This window comes from Cercospora beticola, chromosome 2 (genome assembly GCF_033473495.1).
Source record: "Cercospora beticola chromosome 2, complete sequence".
Lineage (NCBI taxonomy): Eukaryota > Fungi > Ascomycota > Dothideomycetes > Mycosphaerellales > Mycosphaerellaceae > Cercospora > Cercospora beticola.
The window spans coordinates 34356-51252 of record NC_088936.1 but is presented as its reverse complement, the minus strand read 5'-3'; the positions used below and the strand labels follow the sequence as shown (position 1 = coordinate 51252).

At 46.8% G+C, this 16897-nt stretch overlaps 7 protein-coding genes across 7 annotated transcripts; 6 read left to right on the top strand and 1 right to left on the bottom strand.

Annotated features, from left to right (window-relative positions):
* Positions 1-5466: 5466 nt before the first annotated feature.
* Positions 5467-6468, top strand: RHO25_002181 (uncharacterized protein; the record flags this gene model as incomplete). The annotated part of the gene is made up of 1 exon (XM_023604985.1): positions 5467-6468. The coding sequence occupies one exon, from the start codon at positions 5467-5469 to the stop codon at positions 6466-6468; it is 1002 nt and encodes a 333-aa protein (XP_023448493.1).
* A 330-nt stretch (positions 6469-6798) lies between these two features.
* Positions 6799-9695, bottom strand: RHO25_002180 (uncharacterized protein; the record flags this gene model as incomplete). Its single annotated transcript, XM_023604984.2, has 3 exons — positions 6799-7859; positions 7909-9534; positions 9623-9695. The coding sequence occupies 3 exons, from the start codon at positions 9693-9695 to the stop codon at positions 6799-6801; spliced, it is 2760 nt and encodes a 919-aa protein (XP_023448492.1).
* Positions 9696-9929: 234 nt separating this feature from the next.
* RHO25_002179 (uncharacterized protein) lies at positions 9930-10748 on the top strand (the record flags this gene model as incomplete). The annotated part of the gene is made up of 2 exons (XM_023604983.2): positions 9930-9994; positions 10046-10748. 2 exons carry the CDS (start codon positions 9930-9932, stop codon positions 10746-10748), a joined length of 768 nt encoding a protein of 255 aa, XP_023448495.1.
* Positions 10749-11861: 1113 nt separating this feature from the next.
* Positions 11862-12524, top strand: RHO25_002178 (uncharacterized protein; the record flags this gene model as incomplete). The annotated part of the gene is made up of 1 exon (XM_023604982.2): positions 11862-12524. One exon carries the CDS (start codon positions 11862-11864, stop codon positions 12522-12524), a length of 663 nt encoding a protein of 220 aa, XP_023448494.2.
* A 389-nt stretch (positions 12525-12913) lies between these two features.
* On the top strand, positions 12914-13367 carry RHO25_002177 (uncharacterized protein; the record flags this gene model as incomplete). The annotated part of the gene is made up of 2 exons (XM_065602190.1): positions 12914-13234; positions 13257-13367. The coding sequence occupies 2 exons, from the start codon at positions 12914-12916 to the stop codon at positions 13365-13367; spliced, it is 432 nt and encodes a 143-aa protein (XP_065458262.1).
* Positions 13368-14672: 1305 nt separating this feature from the next.
* RHO25_002176 (uncharacterized protein) lies at positions 14673-15302 on the top strand (the record flags this gene model as incomplete). The annotated part of the gene is made up of 1 exon (XM_065602189.1): positions 14673-15302. One exon carries the CDS (start codon positions 14673-14675, stop codon positions 15300-15302), a length of 630 nt encoding a protein of 209 aa, XP_065458261.1.
* A 27-nt stretch (positions 15303-15329) lies between these two features.
* On the top strand, positions 15330-16832 carry RHO25_002175 (uncharacterized protein; the record flags this gene model as incomplete). Its single annotated transcript, XM_023604981.1, has 4 exons — positions 15330-15349; positions 15614-15824; positions 15881-16034; positions 16087-16832. The coding sequence occupies 4 exons, from the start codon at positions 15330-15332 to the stop codon at positions 16830-16832; spliced, it is 1131 nt and encodes a 376-aa protein (XP_023448497.1).
* Between the last annotated feature and the right edge of the window lie 65 nt (positions 16833-16897).

Here is a 16897-nt window from a genome sequence, read left to right as displayed (position 1 = left end):
TAAATTCTATTAGCTAGTACTTCTAATTAAAGTACTTAGCCTAAGATTCGCTTACTTATTACTAGCGCTTAGTTAGCTCTTTATAGTTCCGCTTTAACCTTTCTATAATATTCTTTACTACTAGTACTTTTCTCTAAAGAAGCGCGTCCCGAGCTTTACTTACGTTTTTCTTATACGTTTCTATAGAAAGGTCTAGATTAAACTCGTATACTACTCGAAACGGCGATATCTTAAGCGTAGTATTCGCGCTATTATTATACGCAAATTCTGCTAACGATAGGATAGACGCCTAGTCGTCCTATCGCTTACTATAATAGATACGTAGGTACTACTTAAGTATCTAGTTTGCGCGCTCGGTTTAACTATTAGTCTATAAGTAGAATATAGTACTTAGCCTACGTTTAATATACGTCTCGTAGTAGAAGTCTAACTAGAACTAGCTAGTAAAGACTAAGCCTCTATTGCTTATAATACTAGCTAGTATACTATATAGTCGTATTACTTCGTTAATTAGGATATCTATAAGCTCTATACTAGTATAGCGCTTTATCGTTCGGACGAAAGTTACTATCTTCGAGTAACGATCTATAATTATAAGGATCGTATCGAAGATATAGCTATTCTACTTACTAGGTAGAAGATCCGTAATAAAGTCTATAGATAAATCCTTCTAAGAATAGTTAGGTAGCGGGAGTATAGCTATCTCGCTATAGAGGCAATAGCGCCTTGCCTTTGCCTTCTAATAGCTACTATACTACTCGACGTACTACCTTACGTCGTTACTAACCTCTAGCTACTAGTACTTCCGCTTAACTAACTCTACTATCTTATTCTTACTAAAATAACTCGCTAGGATATCGTCGTAGTATATATAGATTACCTACGTCTATAATACTAGGTCGTTCGGTAGGTATAGAGCCTCTTTATAGTATATATAGCTATCCTTAATAGTATATTTCTCGCTCGCTACGCCTTCGTATTCGGCCTACTCGTATAGTACTTTTGCTTTCGGATCGAGCTATACTAATATAGCGGTATACCTAAAAATTATATCTAAGACGTTAGCGTACGGCTACTCTTATATAGTAATAGCGCTAGCGACTTATAAGAGCAAAGTAAAGCTAAACGGACGAATCGAATAGTTAGCCGCTACTATAATATACCTACTATTAGGTAGCGCTACCCCTCTACTCTTAACTACCGCTATAACTACCTTTAGAGTATCTAACTAAGCCTAGTAAGTAGCTTTTATACGGGCAATAACTAGGCCGCTTATAGGTATAGTACTCTATACCTAGAGTTTCTACTATAGTAATAGTAGGAAGTTACTTATCTCCTTCGCCTCTTATACGTAGTCGCTATATCTAGATAGCGTATCGGCTAGGTTAAGCTTACTAGCTCGATAGCTAATAGTAAAATTAAAGAGAGCGAGGAATATCGCCTACTTTACTTATCTACCTATTAATTACTTAACGCCTATAAATCCCTTAAGGTTAGCGTAATTAATAAGTATCTTAACTTTATACGTAGCGCCTTCGAGGTATAGTCGCTATACCTTAAATACTTTAACTACTATAAGTAGTTCCTTATTATAAACCTTATAGTTATATTTAGTATTAATTATCTTCTATAAGAAGAAGGCAATTAGATACTATTCTGCTTCGAATAGTTAGCTTAGAATACTAGCTACTACGAAGTTAGAAGCGTCGGTTTCGACTTGTAGGCGTAGCGTAGAGTTAAAGTACCTTAGTAGTAGTATAGTCTAAAATCGATTCTTTAGCTTATAGAATACCTACTCCTTAGCTACTTCCTACTTAATTAGCCCTAGCTTCTTTCTATCCTTTATACCCTTTAATAGCGCTATTAAAAGTACTATAACTTTCGAATATCTAAAGATAAATCGATAGTAGAAGTTCGCGAATCTAAGGAAGAATTAAACTTTTATTAGCGTAGTTAGAGTTAGCTATAAGGCAATTATAGCTACTCTACTTAGATCTATTATAACGCTACTAGTAGTTACTACGAATCTAAGGAAGTCGACCTTTTTCTAGAAGAACTTATACTTAGAACGCTATACGTAGAGTCTAAACTTATAGAGCTTTTTAAGTATAGTATATATATCTTATATATATTCCTCGCGTATTCTACTATAGATTAGGATATCGTCTAGGTATACTATATAGCTTATATCGACTAGCTCTACTAGCGTATAGTTAATATATACTTAGAACGTCGCTAGTATATTCGTTAAGCTAAAGAGTATTACTTTATACTAGAAATAGCCGTAGCGCGTATAGAACGTAGTCTTCTAGTAGTTACTTAGCTTAATCTAAATATAGTAGTACGTATCGGCTAAGTCTAAGGACGTAAACTATATAGCTCCTATAAGCCTATCTAGCGTTTTACTAATTAGAGGTAGTAGATACCGGTTCTTAATAGTAATCTCGTTTAGCCTATAGTAGTTAATATATAACTATAGCTTACTATTCTTCTTCGGTATAAATAGAATAGGCGTACCTACCTTGCTATCGGAACGCTCGATCTAATCGTACTCGAGTCCTATCTTTAAGTACTCCTTAAGCTCGTCTAACTCTCGCTCCGACTAGTAATATAGTAGACGGAATAGTAGTATAGTTCTAGGCTATAGGTTAATCGTATACTCTATACTATTAACTAGCTTGCTTCTTATTTCCTCTATCGGATTAAGAATATTATTAAAATAATAGAACTCCTTAGAGATAGGCTTAATCTTACTACCTATCTTACTTAGGCTTACTATAAATACTACTAGTACCTTCTAAAGATCCTTAAAGAACTTATAGGCTTCTCGGACTTCGAACTTACTAAAACGATCGTTACTATATAGCTATTTATCTATAGCGCTACTAGCTAGTACGCGCTAAGTATATCGCTATAGACGGCCTAAGATTACGTTAGGAGTTAGTATATTATATATATAGAAGATACTACCTATAGATCGCTTCTTACTACTAGAGTCTACGATCTATATACGTATATAGTACGTACTATAATAGTGCTCTAATTTACCTATAAAAGTAGTAACTAGCGGTAGAGCTATATTCGGCCTTATTAGTAGGTTATACTATAGTATAAAGGCTCTTAATATTATATTAATATCTATAGTATTATCGAGAAGGAAAGCGGCCGGCTTACTATCTAACTACGTTTCGACTTCTCCTTCTATATACGTCGCTAGTACGCTCTAAACCGGTAGAGGGTTATCGCTATCTAGTTTAGCGCTAGTAACTCGCGCGTTATCTCTAGCGCCTTAGCTTTTTTCGCTCTAAACTACTCCTTTACTATAGTTACTCTATAAATAGCTAGCTTATTACTATCTTTCCTAGAGTTCGAGTAGTTAGGACTAATATAGCTAACTTCGTTATATACGAAGTATATAGGTTACTAACTCTTACTCTTACCTCTACCTCTATATTTACTCTTCGGCTTACTACTATAAGTATCGCGTTAGCCGCTAGTCGAACTAGAGGCTTCTTTATAAGGAGCGTCGCTATCGGTATACTTATACTTAGCCTACTTATTCTTAGTATTACTATAATATAGCTTATAAGGTATAGCCTTCTTAGCTTACTCGAGGCGCTTTACTAGGGCGATAAGGTCGGTACGCTTATTAGAGATAATATAGTTCTTAATAATATCCTTATATAGCGATAGCTTTAGTTTTACGAGGAACTAGTATACTAGCTACGCTTTAGTATAATTACCTAACTAAGACTCTAGGTTACTAAGGTCTATTACGAACTATCGTACGCTCTAGCTCTTACTCTAGTATATATTCTCGTATTCTATAGTTACGAGAAGTATATAGTTCGCTTAATTTCTAATAATATCGTATAGAAATTAATAGAACCGAGACTAGGTATATCCTATAGGTAGAACGCCTAGGTATTTATTATACTATACCTCTTACGCTTCGCCTATAAGGTATATAATACTCGTAATTACCTTCTAGTAATCCGTCGGAAACCTCTTTAGTATAGCTATAAAGTTTACTTTAAGAGTACGGATAAATTTGCGTACCTCCTTTATAGTCTTACTCTTAAAGAGCTTAGGCGTATATAGCTTAATAGACTTATATAAGCTATACTCGTCGCTTTTAGAACGTACGCCGCTTATATAACTTATAGACGCGTCGCCTTACTAAGATATTAGCTATCCGAGGCCTAGCGCTATCGCGCTTAGCCGTACTAGTAATTTAATTATCTATACTTCTCTTAGTAAGCGTTCGTTCTTAGCCTTAAGAGTACGGATCTCTAGCTATTCGTATAACGTATTATTTTTAGCTTAGAGGCGCCTACGTATTATATATACGTTACTAGCGTCGTTAGTATTATCTATATCCTCGTTCTATTCCTTTTTAGCTTATACTATTCCGGATTCTAATATCTCTTCGATATAGCCTAATAGCTATCTATCGTTTAGTACGTTATTATTACGATTAGTCCGCTAGGCGGATACGTTTCGTATAAGTATAATAGGCCTTAATAGATCGCTACTCTCGATAAGATAGAAGAATTATAATTATAAAAGTAGAATATAGTAATATATTAAGCGCCTCTAGACTCCCTATCTAGAGATATTAAGAATAATTCTTGCCTTATTAGTTTATATACGTTCTATATACTTTTATTCTATACTAAGTATAAGCGGTACTAGCTATTATGCCTTAACGCCTAATAAGCTATACCTCTCGAGCTATATACCTCTAGCTCTTATAGTTAGGTATTTATATAAGATAATATACTAATCTATACTATAAAAAAAACTAAGAACTAGTTCCTAAGAATAGATATTAAAGTACTAAAGAACTAGCTTCTATATAGCTCTAACTTTAATCTAATTAAGTACCTTTAGTAGCTTCTTAAGAACGTAGTCTATAAGGTATTACTTTATTTTAATAATATAACTAATTCTAATAGATAGTATAAGGAACTAGAATATATATTACTACTAGTATAGAATTAAATACTATTATACTAGATCTATATAGTACTAGAGTTAATACTACGAAGAATATAGGCTATTATTAATACCGAGAGCTAGTATACTAAGTACTAAGATAATAGCGATAAACTAAAGTAATTAAGTAATAGATAAGATACTTATTAAATTACTTAGGCAGTTTAAGAACTATATAGCGATATAGTGTTAAGAAACACACGATTAAACAAGCTTGAATCAGATTGAGAATCCATGCCAAGTCGCCAAGGTGACAGACTTTTGAGATAGTACTGTACACGGCAGCTGACGGAATCGCTTGATAACACCTGCCCAGACGAGATTGAGTGATTCGCGCTAGTGGGACCCTGCATGCGGAGCACGGGCTGCAGCCGCTGCCGATATTCCGAAGCTTGTCCGCAGAAATCCTCGACAGCTGCTGGAGAAAGATCCTCGATATTGAAATCGAGTCCAACATATCTGCCCGCAATGTCTCAGGAAGAGAGTGCACTGTCGCGAAAAGACAAGAAGGCCCTCCGCGATGCCGAGCGAGCGCAGCAAAAGGGCAAGAAGCGAAAGCACAGGGAAGTCGCTGAACCCGATGCGCTTCCTCAGCAAGACGACGACACGAACAATGATGCGCCTGAGCAAGCCGTAGAGCCCACCGAGTCGAAACCTTCGAAAAAGCGCAAAGCCGGCGAGCTCTTCTCTGACACGACCGCGGACCCCACGCTAGCATCCGCGTCTGCGAACGACACCGCCGAACCTGCAACAGCATCATCCACACAACCTCCCAAAAAGAAACGGCAAAAGACGAAGAAGTCCACACCAGCCACTACATCCGATGGCACCGCAGCACCTCCCAAAAAGTCCCGCTTCATTGTCTTCGTCGGCAATCTCCCCTACAAAACCACCGACTCCAGTCTCGAAAAGCACTTCGCCAAACTCCAACCCTTCACCCTCCGCCACCGCACCGATCCCAAAACGAAAAAATCCAAAGGCTTTGCATTCCTAGAATTCGAAAATTATGATCGAATGAAAACATGTCTCAAAGTCTTCCATCACAGTCTCTTTGACCCGGAAGCGATAGATCGCGGGGAAGTGGTGCCTGACCCTACTGCGCCGGGGAAAGAAGATGAGAGTGGGATGCATCCTGATCGGAGAAATGGTGGGGCTGGAAAGGGTAAAGGGAAGAAGGATACGGCGAGGAGGATTAATGTGGAATTGACGGCTGGTGGGGGTGGAGGGAAAAGTGGGGAGAGGAAAGAGAGGATTCGAGAGAAGAATGTTAGGTTAAATGAGCAAAGAGAGCGGAGGGCGGAGTTGGAGAAGAAGGAGAAGGCGAAGAAGGAGAGACAGGAGGGTGGGAAAGACCGGGGAGGGAAGGAGCGAAAGGAAAAGAAGGTGGAGTCCAGCGGTGATGCTACTGCTGCTGCTGGCGTAGCTGACGGCGACATACACCCTGCAAGGTTGGCCATGATGGGACGATGAGTTGTAAATTGCAAGAGGTTGAGATATCCTGAGACGAACAGACGGCCAGTGGCTTATGTGCCGTCATCAACTTCGCATCACGACCACTCAGCACTCAGCAATAATTGAAATGGTAAGCATGTTCAACAAAATCTAACGCGCTTCTCGCACTCTGCTTTTCTCTTGCCTGTCTCTGGAAAAGCAGCAAACCCAGAAAAGCCCTGCAGTCTCCACGCTAATTCATCTCAATCCTCCTTATCAATGATGCGCCTCGACGCCTGTGTACACCAAGCTGTCCGGCACGCTCTCCCTCATTTATGCCAGCCCGACTCATCGGGCCATAGATAACACTCACGCTACACCTCCGACAACCAACGCAGCAAGGCCCTCTTCCTCGGACCTCGCTGTGATCTTCACCGTAACGCCGCTCTTCGCCGAGAACGCCATTCTGATCTGACTAGCGACCTTTCCACCTGTGACTGATTTGCCGTATAATCTCAATGTGTGTGTGCTTGTCGATAACGCAACCTCGGAGCCCTCGAGTGGTTGCATGCCTAGGGCTTTAACAAGGAGCTCCACCGCTTCGGATATGCTCTTCGCATGACTGAGTTGCAGAGTCTCGCTCGCCTCCTCTGCATCTGGCAGACCTTGCCAAATGTTGTCGAATGATCCAGCAAAGGCAGGCACCACGTAATCCGATCCGTCCAGCTCGAGGTCGTTGGTCTGGTACTCATCTTCGTAGCCACCTTCTTCTGGCTCACCGGTCGCCGGATCAATCTCCTTGAGGGTGAATTTCAGGACGTTGGTGAATGATGCGGCAACGAATTGTCCTTCGGGCCGCGAGAATGAAACGTATACAGTGCCAGGCTCCTCAGATTTCAGCAGCTCCACAGGAATGACGAAGCCATCATCCACGAGAGGCGTCTCTTCTTCCTCATCAGGGGATGAAGGTGTGCAGATGACGGACACATCGGAAAGGACATAATCGGCCAGAGTGTTCTTGATGTCGAATTGGATGACGACATGCTCCTTGAACAAGTGCTTGACCGCAGACACGACGTATTCCGTTTCAGATTCGGTAAGCTCAACGACAGGTGATGATTTGAGGACGCCGCCATATGATGAGAATTCGGGAATAGCTCCAAGCTGCGAAGCGTATTTCTGCGTAGCCACGGTCGCTTGAGCCGCAGCCTCCGCGGCAGACGTGTCTGTTTTCTTGGGTCCGATAGTTGGGGCTTTGAGCGTAGGAGTGGCCGTAGTGAGCTTCTTCGTCCGATCTTCGGCGAGAGACTGCTCTCGAGTGACAACTGGAACGTTAGAGAAGTCGAATGGGTTGGCAAAGGCCTCAGCTGAGCCGCCATTCACATAGTGTGCCAACTGATCCTCCAAAACCGGAAGGGAGAACATCGAGTCTGCAATTCATTAGTACTGCGGGTTTGTGCTTGCAATACGTGCACTTACCATTTCTGACAAAGCGTCCTGAGAAATCGTCATCCTCATCCTTCATCAAGCGCAAGTTCAATGCAGCACGATCGCGAACTTCATCATCAGTATCATCCAGACATCGCTTGAGCAGGACGCCGACACTCTTCTTTACTTCTGGATCCTTCTGCCCGACGCCGAATTTCGCAAGTGCTGTGACGGCGGCTGCTCGTACGATCGCGTTTTCGAGGACCACTCGGTTGTAGATGTAGCGAATGTACTTCGTAGGCTGTGCAGTCTTTGGCCCTTCCATACCGAGGACATGTAGGATACGGACAGCCAGTTTGGTAAATTCGCAGTCCTCGATGAACTCGCAGAGATGTGCAAGAGCCTCATCCCGAGCTTCTGGCACGAATTTGATCAGGTCGAACATGCTCTCCACTACACTTCGCTTGAACTCGTAGCCACCTTCGTCGCGAAGGATACCGGAGAGGAAAGTGAGCATACGCGCTTGTTTGGAGGGGAATTTCAAGCATAGGGTCCGGATGGCTTCGACAATGGTGACCTTGAACTCATCCGTAATCTCTGACATGAATGTGCTGATCTGTGTCATGAGACGATCGACCGAGGACTCGTTACCAGTCTTGAGGAGCGTCGTGATAGCGAATGTAGCAATGGATCGGTTCGAGTTCGAAATAAGGCTCTCAATGTCTGGATTGCATTGTCGCACAGCATCCGGCTTGAACGAGGCGAATTGGTGGAGAATCCGAATCGCCGCGAATTTGGTGACAGCGCGTGGGCTGGTCAAGAACAGCTGCAGCACATGGATCGCCTGACCTGTCTCGGCATCCGTCAAGTCTGGCATCTCCCCAATTGCTTTGGCAGCTTCAAAGTTAACCATCTCGCTCTTGTCCCGCAGCCATTCATCCAAAAGCTTCATCATTGGTCTCCTCAGGCTTGGGTCATCCTCAGCCAATTTGGCAGCCAATCGCACAAGCATCACCCTCGCCGCCGGGCTCTTTACGACTCCAGCAGCGGAGTATTGCTGCACCATCTTGACCAAAGCCATGCGATCGTGGCTCCTCATCTGGTACAACAGACCAATAGCGTGGTATTGTGTCATATAATTCGTGTTGGCCGGGAGATGTTGTGAAGAGCCTCCAAAACCCATGAACCCTCCACTCGATTTGTTTGACGAGGCAGCCTCTTGAGTCTCGCTCTGCCACCTCCTCACAATGTCTCGCGCAATAGGCAGCAAATGGTAACTGGAGACCAGAGCTGCGGAGGAGACCGAAGGCGTCTTGTCTACGATGGCAGTCTTGATGTTCCTCTCAATCGCTTGCACTGTAGAAGCATCGATAATTCTGCACAGCGCGCGAATAGCATTGGCCCTGTAGACTACGTCGCTGCCGACCGCTGTGTCCTTCATAATGGAGCTTGTGACCATGATGACATCCTCGGCCGTGTTCGCAAGCTCCTTGATGACCAGGTAGACCATCTGACGTAGCGAGGCATCTTTGTTCTGGAACAGCTTGGATATGCCAAAGAAGAGAGAGGTGGCCTCGTTGGTGGGGAACTTTTCGCCGGTGAAGAGGAGAAGGGCGAGTTTGGTAAGGAGGATTCGACATTTTCGCGGGGAGATCGGAGATGTGTTGAAGACTCGGGCTGTGCAAGAAGATTATAGTCAGTACACTGATTTGTGGTATAGGTGGTCGATCCATTGGCGGGCAGGGGATGCGGGACGCAGCTGTACCTTCTTGGAAGACAGAAGTGCGGTCGACTTTGACAATGCCGGCATCGTCCTCGTCCTTCTTGTTGAGCGCCATCTCTGCGATCGGGCGGCGAGAAGAGAGAAGGGGGGTGGAGCGGAGGTGAAGTTGTTGTCGGCGGTGGATCTGTGGTCCCTGCCAGCTGGATGTTCGGAGTGCCAAGACTCTGGGGCAGCGAAACAGCAGAGCCGCATGAAATGACGATGGAAGTCGCGGGTCGTTCACTTTTAGGCAACTCTCTAAACTTGCACAAGACCTTGCCCAGTGTCACGGACACACATCACCGTCATCATGAACAACATGCCGGATATGCCCGTGAACGTCCCCGTCGACGACCCCAACGCCGACACCGAATGGTACACACCACCGTGATCGCAAACATGTCAAATACTGAGCCCAAGTCTCAGGAACGACATCCTCCGCTCGAAAGGCATCATCCCCGACAAGCCTCCATCACCAACACCGCAAATCGAAGCTGCTCTTCTGCAGGCCCGAGAGCTCGCTCATGAGAACCGACTCGAAGGCAAGGATCTCGATGAATTGGACGAACTCGAAGACGATGAGGATGAAGCTTTTCTTGATCAGTATCGCCAGAAGCGAATGGCTGAAATGGCTCACCTGCAACAAACGAGCGTCTTCAATCAAGTTTACCCCGTGCAAAAGCCGGACTGGACTCGTGAAGTCACGGATGCGAGTAAAGAGGCGTGGGTGTTTGTTCTCTTGACTTCAAGTACGGGCACAAACATCGAATCGCAACTCATGATCGAGGTCTGGCGGGAACTCGCTCGCAAATTTGGAGATATCAAGTTCTGTCAAATACAGGGAAACTTATGTATTGAGGGGTACCCGGACCGGAATACGCCCACGGTGTTGGTGTACAAAGACACCGAGATCAAGAGACAGATTGTAACGCTGAAGGAACTGAATGGGGAGAAGACGAGTATTGGAGACATGGAGAAGATTTTGCTGGGGCTGGGTGCTGTGAAACACGGAGACAAAAGGTTGGAAGGGAGCGGCGAGGAAGAGGAAGCTGGGGATAGACCGTATCGAAGCATACGACAAAGTGATCGTAAAGGGAAAGATGACGACGACGACAGCGACTGGGACTAGAGGACAATCCGCACTCGCCGGTCAGTCGTGAAAAAACGACATCGGCATGGAGTGAAAGTCCATGACAGCACGAAGCGACGACACGCAGCAGATAGACAGAATGGTCATATAAAGCGACTACGTTGTGTGGTATACAGCGAGGAAAACGCCAATTGCAACCACACCACATGAAGAGCCAGCGCAAGTCTATGCGCCAAGAGACTCTCGAAGGATGCGTGTGGCTTGCGATGATCGCTCTGGACCTCTCTTCGCAGCTCACCTCAGCATTCTTCTTCACTTGCAGCCCGACAGGAATCTGTGCGACCATGCACAACTTATGACATGCGGCTGCTACACATCGATACCTTAAAGCTACATGAGTATGCCTCGGCGGAAGACGCTCCTCCTTATATCATAACTTCTCACAGGTGGCTCGATGGAGAAGTCAGCTTTCAGGAAGTGCTACGGCACGAGCGTGATTCCACTGTCCGTGGCAAGGCTGGCATGCGCAAGATCAAGGCCTTCTGCGATTTCGTCAAAATATGGAGGGATTCGTACGAAAAGCCTGAGCCATTGATCGCGCTGCGAACCATTCCCTGCCACATCTGGATAGACACTTGTTGCATCAATAAAGAAAGCTCGGCCGAATTGCAAGAAGCCATCACTTCGATGTTTCAGTGGTAGCGCCAGGCGTGGTGTTGCTTGGCGTTTCTTCACGATGTCGAGACAGCGAGCTACAGCCCCTTGGAGGTTCTACATTGCTTGGAACAAAGCGTGTGGTTTACTCGCGGATGGACACTCCAAGAACTTCTCGCACCCAAATGTGTGGTATTTCTGGACGCCTCGTGGGTGGTCATTGGACACAAATCTCATCATGAGCCACTCCTGAATTTGAGCGATGAGGTCGTAACTTGGCAACACCTGAAGCTGCCGCTCAATCATTACCTTTCGCAAATTACCAATATCGATGAACAAATACTGTGGGACTATACCTACGCCAAAGATGTCACCTTCGAGGAGCGGCTAGCGTGGATGTTGCGAAGAACAACCACGAGACCTGAAGATCGGGCGTATTGCATGCTCGGTATCTGCGAGATATACATACCACTTATCTATGGTGAAGGAAAGAACGCCATGAAGAGACTGCATAGAGAGATCAGAGCGGAACATGGTATTACTGTCAAAGACAGCGGGCAGGTCCAGGTGCCTCAGTTGACGCCACATCAACGCGGACTTCATGCAATGACTTTCGGCTCGCCCTCAGTCGAACAGATGCCGCAAAGTCCTCAGCCTGAACGTGTATCGTCACCTCGGCTATCACCGAGACCCGATCGGGAAGTGGTATTTCCCTATAGGTTGGACGAAGAAAGAGGAACCCGACGTTCTGCAAGTTCTCCAGTAGAACAGCACTCGAAGCAACGACAACCACTCTCAGCCCCTGTGATCCACAAGCCAGATCCGAACTCATACAGGATCTCTACGCGAGATGATCAGATACGGGCGGAGCTGCACGAGTATTTCAAGCGAGTCGAGAAGGGATATGTGTGGGCAGACCATCGTGGCTTCATCAACGTGAGCGATGTCCTGGCCGGCTCGTGGCTAAGTCACGTAGGTGTAAATTTCACTGAGCTGATCGCGTTTGTGAAGGGTCCGGCTGGGAAATCGTTCAAAATCCAGCCGACTGCTTTCGCAAACGAGTTCTCTTACAGTCCGGCTGATTTCGAGATCAAGTTGGCCGATGAGAGTGACAACACAGATCTGGACAGGTCTCAGAGCGCTCCTGGCGGAAGTTCTTGAGCTCCTCACGGTGCAGAGCCTTTATCTCAAACGTTGCAGCCCTCTCCCGTACACAGACCGAAGAGGCCCTTTGCGCCGGGATCAGTGCCACCGAATGGCAACAGTACAGATTATGCGGTCATGATTAATGCACTCGATTCTGTTTCGCCCGAAATGTCGATTAGAATCACACCCGCGTTGAATCTGAGGGATTCGTGGATTCTGAAGACCTACTCCAAGACTCGGACCTTAAGAAGCGTATCCCGACTGTGGAAGATCTAGTAGCTGCATTGCAGAGCTCTGGCGGGCAGTGTTTCGAAATGCGACCGGCCACAGGATCAACCTCACTGCTTACTTCCGCGGGGCGATTTCAGGTTCGAAGGCTTTCAGATGTATATCGCAATTCGGCGATGCAGAATAATTCTAATACAAGTCCGGCTACAGTTCCGGCTTGGACCGTGAAAGCAATCTCTCCCAGACTCTCGGACGTCAAGCATGCCCTCGACTCTTACCTCGACCAGGCGGAAAAGGGCATCATTCGTACTGATAGCGATGGATTCGTAAACGTCGGCAAGATGGTATGGCATCGCCTCTTTAGCGAATCGGCAATCCGTTTAGACGATATCATGCATTACATCGAATCTGATGCAGGCTCTGATTTCGGGAAGAAAGGGCCATTTGGGCCTGGCACCAAGAACGATGGTTCCCAGTGCTTCTTGCGCAAGAAGCAGGTGCGAGTTCCTCCAAGACCAGCTAATCCGCTCAGCGAAGACAGATCTGACATATGAGAGCCGCAAGTCGGAAGGCCCTAAAGAATATATACCGGCAACGATAAGGAAACTCCAGGCTATGGAGAGTCCCTAGCGGAGCCCTGCCCAGAAACTCTGTTGCAATTTCCATCCACGCTAGAGGATCGATGATCATGTAGCGATTCTTCAATCCTGGCTTTGGAAAGATGAAAGGATGGAAATCTCACAAATGGCTATATCCATTTCGAGACCATGCTTCGACGTCGAGCATCTCACCCACGATCGTTGAACTCGCACATTGTCAAGTGCGCTCGAATGATGAGCAGCAGATGAAGCTAATCACTTTGTCCCGAACAGAGAGCGAGCAGACCTTCAACAGGTTATGAGTCACGGAATTGAGCCCTTTTCAGGGAATCCTGCGGTACGAGCCTTAATACGACGCGCATGAGAGTGAGCTGACACATGATCAGCAGGGTTTGGCCGATGCATTCGAGCTTTCCTATCTGAAGCTCTGGAGGCTACATGGCCCATCATGTGGGACAGCTCGAGTATTCCCATGATGCTCAGTGCTCACGAATGCACTCGGACACCAAGCTTCTCCTGTTCGTCGGCAAGGCATGCAAGCCACAGCGATCACGAAGGTCGTATATCGACCAACCACTTGCCCGACTGAATTTCATGGCAATTTGGCCAATGGTGACGGAGAGGTCCAATTGAGCCAGGCTGAAACAGCAGCCGTTGAGGTTTCTGACCACAGTCAAATACCTACTTCTATCAACCGCCACCTCGTTGGATTTGTGGAAGATGCGAGTCAAGCGCTATTAACACCACTCATGCACGTACGGTCTGCCACATATCAGTCGCCATCACCTTTAATGTCGATACAAGAAGACCAATGGTGGATCCTCCCACTATGCTGCGCGGTGACTGACTCCTTAAGTGGCAGATCCACTCAGAAGCTGAAGTGCTACTGCATAGAGCGTCACTGCAAGCGCTTGAGTCCGAAGTCTTTGATGGACATCGCGTGGTCGAGAACAGAGGTCACTTGCTATGCCTCAATCGACATCGGTCCATCGTGTTAGATTGATCACTAAACAAGACGTGCGGTCTGAGACTTTGTGAAGAAAGACGCGTGATTCAAGTGCTGGTCAATGTCGGCGACGCATCGGGCGAAGACTTTTTGTGGGTCTAGCCTGCGGCGCAGCGGCAGATGGGGCCGACGAAAGACTTAGCATGTCTTCTTCAAGACTTCGTTCGAGACCTTGAACGGCGTGTTTGCAGCGCGTGCGTTCTTATCGCCTTGCTGGCAGTACCATCACGCAAGACGCACTTCGTCACTGCCAAGATTCGCGCAGAATGCGGCCGCATGCGTTGATCCGTGGTAGACCCGAAGATGAAGAGCAACAGGTCAAGCCCGAACATGGTCAAAAAGTACTCCACTTTCTTCGCCACAAGTTTCACAGAGCCCTCTCTCAAGCGTAGCACGTTTCGATTGCAACATCGACAATCAGAGTCGGCCGAACTTCATGCGATCAAAGCAAGCAGATGGTGGATTGCAACACAGACATTGAATGATGGAAGCGAGCACTTCTCAAGCAACAACGAAGTCTCGTCGACCCGTGTTTATCGCCGCATTGGCCGCTTCAACACCGCCGGACGGTTGATATCGAATGTCTTCATTGACTGGGCAGTCGAGCTTTCACTGGAGGTTGACTGTGTCCCTGGCAGCCCCAGAAAGACCCACAGCGACCTGTTCCGCTGGCACTTCAACGATCGACACACCATCAGCTGCGGAACGAAACCAGATCTGCGTGAATTAAATGGACTATGGCATCACTTTACGACCTTTCGGCGCAACGACACACCACTCGGCTGCAGACTCTTTGCCGGCTACCGTCGCTACACCGAGCCCCATCTGCTTGCGACTCCGATTGGGATCAATGAGCCAACTAGCGATTACCCTCTAGCTGCCCGAGTAGACGAGGTCTTACTATGGAGATTTCGCGGCAGGCCCGCCGTATCACACGGGCAGCGGTCCAATGCCTCCTAATCGACATCGCGGAATGCCTCATTGGCCATGGTTGGACCACTATTCAGGTTAGTCCATGACTTTGCGGTCGCACGAAGTCTGCCTACGGCTCCGATCGAGTGCTGCCGATGTTCGCCAGAGCCTCAACGAACGCTGGGTGTAACGAAAGTGCCAGCCCATGTTTCAGGGATCGTTCTCTGCGCAAAAATTCCGCGGCGACGAGATGTGGCTTAACTCATAAGTGTGCACTAATAGATCTGGTACTTATACTGTACGGGGCGCTCTCAGCTCTCATATCCAACTTCACGAATCCGTTCTGACTTCTAGTCCAGCGCTCATTGGACTCAAATGGCACCGATTCTTCTCTCCTTGCCTTCGGGCTCTTGGCCGCAAACGGAGTTCTCTCCCACCCTGGTCACTCTGTGGCAGAGGAGGCAGCAGAGCGAGGCCATTGGCTTCGTACAGCAAAGCCAAGATCCGTCCAATCTTGTGCAAGTGACCTCAAACGTCGCGGACACCACGAGGAAGCTGTTGCTCGTCGAAGTGAGCTCGCTCGACAGGCTCGTGTCAAGCGTGGTCTGAACCAACCCACACTCCAGCGCCGAGACTTTGCAGACTACAACGTCTCACACGCTTCGAACCTTGATGTCGGCTTGGGATCTGACGAGCGAGAATTGTTCGCCGACGACTCCAGCTGTCTCCTTCAGCCCGAGACCACACAAGGACCGTACTACGTTGACGGCGAGATCATTCGTAAGCGTTGACATATCTCCGCACGAGAGAGCTCAATTGACATATCCTGCAGGCAATGACATGTCCGAAGATCAAGTTGGCATTCCGCTTTACTTGTCCATCCAGCTGGTTGACACCTCCACCTGCGAGCCTGTCCCCGCTGTATTCGTCGACGTATGGCACTGCAACAGCACGGGTGTCTACTCGGGTGTGATCAACCCATCAAACGGGAACCCCAACGACACATCGAACCAAGAAACCACTTTCCTTCGCGCTGTGCAGCAGACTGACATTAATGGTGTCGTTCAATTTCAATCTATCTTCCCGGGTCACTACATTGGTCGTGCGGTCCACATCCACGTCATGACACACAACGTCAACTCTACCACTATTCGGACCAATGGTACTCTTATCAACGCAGCTAGCAACCACACTGCGCACGCCTCGCACGTAGGCCAAATTTTCTTCGACCAAGACCTCATCTCCCAAGTCGAAGCCACGGCTCCATACAACACCAACACCCAGGAGCTTCTCAACAACGATGAGGATGGTATCTTGTACCAAGAAGCCAAAGGCTCTGATCCATTTGTCCAATATGTCCTTGTTGGAGACAAGATCGAAGATGGTGTCCTCGCATGGGTGAGTCTCGGCATCGACCCTGCTGCGGATTTTGTCACGCCATCAGTTGCCACCTATGAAAAAGACGGCACCGATGTCAACGAGGACTTCAAGTACACCGGTCCTAAGTCTGGGCCAATCTCTGAAACGGGAATTCCAGGAGAGGAGGATGCTGCTGTGGCTGGGGGCGCAAAGCTCTAATCGTACAGAAGCGGTTCAGCAACGGCGCTGCGGAGATGATGCTCATTGATCTGGGCCTGAGCTCC